Source organism: Podarcis pityusensis, assembly GCF_964106645.2.
Source record: "Podarcis pityusensis genome assembly, chromosome: 6".
NCBI lineage: Eukaryota > Metazoa > Chordata > Lepidosauria > Squamata > Lacertidae > Podarcis > Podarcis pityusensis.
In genome coordinates this window covers 2,707,403-2,713,402 of record NC_138030.1, presented here as the reverse complement: position 1 = coordinate 2,713,402, position 6,000 = coordinate 2,707,403, and the positions used below count along the sequence as shown (strand labels likewise).

The 6,000-nt window shown below is 47.1% G+C and overlaps 1 protein-coding gene and 1 long non-coding RNA gene across 5 annotated transcripts in view; one reads left to right on the top strand and one right to left on the bottom strand.

Annotated features, from left to right (window-relative positions):
* Positions 1-6,000, bottom strand: part of LOC308480269 — a 182,441-nt gene that overhangs the window by 97,911 nt on the left and 78,530 nt on the right. The gene's annotated exons all lie outside the window — the stretch shown is intronic.
* HCK (HCK proto-oncogene, Src family tyrosine kinase) overlaps positions 1-6,000 on the top strand; it is a 39,268-nt gene that overhangs the window by 28,149 nt on the left and 5,119 nt on the right. For all 4 annotated transcript variants that reach the window (XM_081011227.1, XM_081011226.1, XM_081011228.1 and 1 more), the window contains 2 exons: positions 803-879; positions 5,251-5,404. In XM_081011227.1, the coding sequence (XP_080867353.1) occupies positions 803-879; positions 5,251-5,404 (231 nt within the window). The remainder of the gene's footprint in view (positions 1-802; positions 880-5,250; positions 5,405-6,000) is intronic.

The following is a 6,000-nucleotide window of genomic DNA, read 5'->3' as shown; positions in this document are numbered from 1 at the left end:
CTTTTTTTGGGATGATAACGTCAAGTCTTCACCAAGGCTAATTATCCAGACTGGTCCTATGTGGACCAGAAAAAAGCCAGCGAAGTCCCCAAATAGGAGTTCCATCACAGGAGAAAGGAAAACGGAAAGAGGGGAAGGGGATCAAGTTGATTCCAAGCCAAAGGCCAGGCGGAACAACTCTGTCTTACAGGCCCTGCGGAAAGAAATCAGATCCCGCAGGGCCCTGGTCTCATGAGACAGAGCGTTCCACCAGGCTGGGGCCAGTGTTGAAAAGGCCATGCCTCTGGTTGAGGCTAGTCTGACTTCCTTAGGGCCCGGGACTTCTAAGGTGTTGCTATTTATGGACCTTAAGGTCCTCCGTGGGGCATACCGGGATATTTGAAGTCAGATATTATGAAAGTGCCTTTAACTCTAAGATGGGAGTAAGCCCCTCTGGAACAGAGGAGATTACTCCAGAGTCCAGATGCAGAAGACTCGGCTGCAGAATTGAGAGGCCACCTTACCAGATGTCCCTGGAAAACTCTTTGGTGCTAATTATGATATAGGGCAGCTTTTCCCAACCTGGTGCCCTGCAGCCGTTTTGGACTACAACTCCCATCAGCCCCTGGGAAAGGCTTATTATAGGAAGACAGGGTGGGGTAAGCCCGTGTCTCTGAGCATCCAGACAGCCCAGGTCTATGTGAGCCTGGGAACAAAGTATGTGCTGCCCCACTGAGCAATGGGTCCCTTCCTAATGGAAGATCTGGCCCCCTCTGAAGAACACAATGGACTGCGCCCTGATGGGTTTCTTTCCTCTCCGCAGGTAGTTTGCTGGATTTCCTGAAGAGTGATGAGGGTCACAAACAGCAGCTCCCTGTATTGATAGACTTCTGTGCCCAGGTGAGTGTGACCTGAAAAAGAGACCAGCTACTGGATCAGGCCAAGGGGAGCTCATCTAGTCTAGCATCCTTTTTTCTCTCTCTCTCTCTTTTTAAAAAAATGTTTTCATTTTTCATTTTCATTCATTACATACATCTCCAATTCTTAACGTTTACTAGATATTCCTCCCTCCCCTCCAAGACTTCCCCCAACTTGCGTTTCTGGTTTGTTTCTCTTTTCATCCACTTTGCTATCTCTCTACAGAAAAGGTTATTAATAACATAACATCAAACCTATAAACCTAAAAATAAAATTAACTACATCATCTTATTTCACCATCTTCTAAACATTTTCTGATGCTAATAATGTGAATGTTTATTTAAATCCTGCCAACAAGTCTATTGACTTTCTTTGTTTCTGCAAATATAATATGAATGGTTCCCAATCTTTTTCTAAGTCTCTGTTGTCTTTTTCTCTTAGTCTTTCTGTCATTTTTGCCAGTTCTGCATAGTTCATCAACTTCTCTTCCCATTGTTCTTTAGTTGGTATTTCTCCAGGCTTCCAATTTTGTGCAGTCAACATTCTTGCTGCTGTAGTGGCATACATAAATAAAGTCCTCATTTCTTTTGGTATGTCTTGACCTAAAATACCTAATATAGCATCCTTTTCTCACAGTGGCCAACCAATGCTTGTGCCAAACACACAAGTAGTACTTGGATCTCTCCCCTCCCGTGGTCTCCAGGATTTAGAAGCCTAGTAGCCATTGATAGCCCTCTTCTCAATGAATTTGTCTCATCCTCGTTTAAAGTTGCTGGCCATCCCTGCCTCCAGTGGCAGCAAGTTCTGTAGTTGTCAGGAGTGCGTGCAGGAGCCAGGCCCTGTGACCAATAGGACTTTGCAGGACTTGGGCCTTCCTGAGTTTGTTCTAGAGAGGCAAGGCGCGGCCACACAGGTGAGGCCACTTGGTAACTCACAGCACCTGGTGCCAAGAGCCGGGAAGGGATATAAGGTCAGCATTTCTTTGCCACAGCAACACGCTTCCTGCCTTGCTGTGTTTGGCTTCTTGCTTCCTGATCCTTGAACCTCAGCTTCTTGACTCCCTGCTTCTCAACCCTCGGACCCTTGACCTCGTGACTCCCTGCTTCCTGATCCTTGGACCCCTGACTTCGTGACTCCTTGCTTCTTGATCCTCGGACCCCTGACTTCGTGACTCCTTGCTTCTTGATCTTCAGACCCTTGACTTTGTGACTCCTTGCTTCCTGACCCTCGGAACCTTGGCTTCTTGATTCCCAGTTCTCTGACCCTTGGACTCTTGGCTTCCTGGCTTCTGGACCCCCGTTCCTGCTCCCACCCCGCCATCTTGCCCCCGGTCCTGACGTCCCCTGCCGGGCCTTCGATCGCCCGTGAACAGGACCGTGACAGTAGTTTTAACTATGCACTTTATGGGAAAGGGCTTCCTTTCTTTCCTCCCAAGTCTGTCCTCTCATAACTATAGACAAGAGACACTTTTTAAAGCCTGACCCAAGGTGACTCAACCCAGTGGAGTCTCTATTCCCTCTCTGCAGGGCAGGGTAATCCCAGCTAGAATTCCACACCTGTCCTCCATCCTGGGCAGCCAAGGAGCTCCTGCAAAACTGCGTAGAATCATAGAATTGCAGAGTTGGACCACAAGACTCGTCTAGTCCAGCAGTGCAGGAATGTTTCACCTGACATGTGGCTGAAACCCAAGACCCTGAGCTTAAGCGTCTCATGCTTTACAAACTGAGCTATTCCAGCTCTTGAATTTATTCAGCTGACGCTAAACTTGTCCAGCTACTAAAAAGTCCGCAGTGCGGCAGCCTTTCTTTATAGGGTGTCAATCATTTTGGGCACCCCTTTCTGAACCTTTTACAACTCTGCAATATCCTTCTGGACGGGGGCAATGCCACCCCACCTCTACCTGAGCCTCCCTTACCTGGTTTGTGTTGTGGCACTTGCAAAGTGAAAGTGGCAGTGGCAAGTTCTGGTGAGTTCTTGCCAGAAGCCGATACTGCTACTGGCACCAGCCTGGTGGTGTGGCGCTCTTGGGCTTCTGCCCTGCTTTTTGAGGCCAAGTGGCCAAAACTGTGCAGAGGATTCCAAATGCAGTCGTACCCTAGATTCGTACGACGGCAATATGTTTTGCTCACTGCCCAAAACAACTCTACGAGCATTGTTCCACCTGTTCAGGGCCAAAGAAGCTGTCCAACGGGTCTTTAGGTGTGTGTGGGTCATTGGGCCATGCCAGCCGCAATGGCTGCTGGGAGCTGGAGTCCTGCAACATCTGAAGGGCCACAGGTTCCTTCCCCTGTCCCTGCATGAGCAACCCTGCAGATGTGAGAGTTCCTAGGCTTAGAGACCCTCCAGTGGGTTCCTAACACCAGGCACCACTTCGTTGGTGGAGTTTCATTGCATTTAATATCTAGGGATGTGAGAGCGTTGGGCCATGGTTGTGAGAACCCATTGTTCCCCGCAGTGATGCAGATTTGAATATGCAAATCTGCCTAGTGTGCTTTGTTTGTTTGCATTGACTCCTAAGGAAGTAGGAAACCTGGAACGGGTCCAAGGGCATTTCCTTCCTCTGGGTCTCCCTCCGCTGCTGCGGAACAAGGAGGCCTTTGTCACAACGGTCTGTGCTCTCCCTCCCTCCACCAAAACCAGTCCATCAAAAGAGCAGGTGTGCCCAGGGTGCCATCCGTCTTGCTTAGGTTGGTGGGGCTGACAGTTAACCCCTTGGCTTCAGGTCTCTGCAGAGCCCCAGAGACATGTCGACCGATAATCACTCAGCGCAAATCTCCAGACCAGGAAGTTTTGAGTCAAAATCTTGCCTCACCCTTAACATTACATGGTTTTCGACAGGGTATAGAATTATAGAATTGTAGAGCTGGGACCCCGAGTGTCATCTAGTCCAACCCCCTGCAATGCAGGAATCTCAGCTAAAGCATCCATGACAGATGGTCACCCAACCTCTGCTTAAAAACCTCCAAGGAAGGAAAGTCCACAACCTTCCAAGGGAGACTGTTCCACTGTTGATCACCTCTTAAGGCCAGAAAGTTCTTCCTGATCTTGAGTCAGAATCTCCTTTCTTGTGACTTGAAGCCATGGGTTCGAGTCCTACCCTCCAGAGCAGAAGAAAACAAGATTGCTCCTTCTTCCATGTGACAACCCTTAAGATATTTGAAGATGGCTCTCATATCGGCTCTTAAGTCTCCTCTTTTCCAGACTAAACATACCCAACTCTCTCAACTGTTCCTTATAAGGCTTGGTTTCCAAACCCTTGATCGTGGTCGCTGTCCTCTGCACTCGTTCAGCTTGTCAACATCCTTCTTAAATTGTGGTGCCCAGAATTGGACACAGTATTCCAGGTGTGGTCTGACCAAGGCAAAATACAGTGGTACTATTACTTCCCATGACCTGGACACTATACTTTTGTAAAACAGTGTTCGTGTTTTTTGCTGCTGCATCACACTGTTCACTCTTGCTAAGCTTGTGGTCTACTAAGATCCCTAAATCCTTTTCACATGTACTACTGGCATCTTCGGGTACAAGTAGTTATACTTTCAACTGGGTTTATAATGCTGTTTCTGGGTTTGGAGTTGCCTTATTTGACTCTCACCATAGTTGAGAATGAACATAGTTCTTTGGGTTTGGACGCTACAGCAAGCTGCAGTTGACTGAAGCTTTGGACGTACTCATGACTGCACTGTGGAAGAGAAGGTGTGATTTATCAACCAGCCCATGATTCCTCAACCTCACCTTACAGGGTTGTTGTAACGGTAAAAGGGTGCAGTGGGGAGAACCATGTGCCCTTCCTTGTACGCCTCATAATAAGTGAAACATAATAAGTGAAAAGGAATCCTGCCTGCCGCAATGCTCATCAGCATCACAAATCTCTCTCCTTCACTTGCCCTTCTGTAAATTATTATTTATTTCATTTATTAACCGGCTTCCCACGAGGCATCCCAAAGCAATTTAATACAGCAACGTATATACAGCTGTTGCGTACTAGAAGGGTCAGCCAGTGTCTTGATTTGCTGTTCTGTTGTGGAGACTGCATTGGAGGGGCCATGAGACTTGTACCATTAACATAGTCTGGAAGCAAATTCCTCCTCCCAAAGGGGGGAATTTCGTGCACCTGCAAGAAAACTTGTTTAAGGAAAGCTGCAGACATTGTAGGCCACCCTATATTTCATTTCACAGAACACACTTGCCAGAGGCTGCTGCAAAGATTTACTGGGGCTGTGGAGGGATGTGAACCCGGTTCTAAGGGTGTGTTTAGTGAACCTCAGCACACCAGTCATTTATGTTGTCCCAACCTCCCCAAGCGCTGCACTATCGCTCCCCTTACGATAGATCTCTCTCTCTTTACTGCAGATTGCAGAAGGCATGGCTTTCATTGAGAAGCGAAACTACATCCACCGGGACTTGAGAGCTGCCAACATCTTGGTCTCGGCCATGCTGGTGTGCAAGATAGCCGATTTTGGCTTGGCTCGGGTGATTGACGACAACGAATACACAGCCCGGGAAGGTGCAAAGAGAGGCTTTTTGTATGCTTGGTTGCACAAGCCAGCCCCCCCCCCCCCGCTTTTGCCCTGTCAGTCTTTCTGTGTACAGTATGCATTAGGGTTTAGACACTTAATAAGGATGGAGGGCAGAGAAATTTCAATCCAGTTTGCACTGAAAGGCAGACCTACCCAATTTGCACTTTCCAAAGCAACACGCGAACCAAAATTCACACTTCTCCGAATTTTGCACGGCTGTTCTCCGGAGTACTCTGAACAATCACAGGCAACACGCGGCTAATAATGTTCTAACAAAACATTTGTAAGATGTATTCTTTCACAATTCTTAAACAGAAAAAATGTAGTAAGAGTCACAAATAATAGAAGTCAATCAATGTTGCATGAACAAAATTAGAAAATGTAGTCAATCAGTATCAAAGAGGCAAACAAGCCTTTCAGCAGTCACAATCCTATAACCGTGCAGTAATGGATGCTCCAAATGTAGCAATTCTTAAACAGAAAATATGTAATGGAATCACAAATAATAGAAATCAATCAATGTTGCATGAACAAAATTAGAAAATGTAGTCAATCAGTATCAAAGAGGCAAACAAAGCCTTTC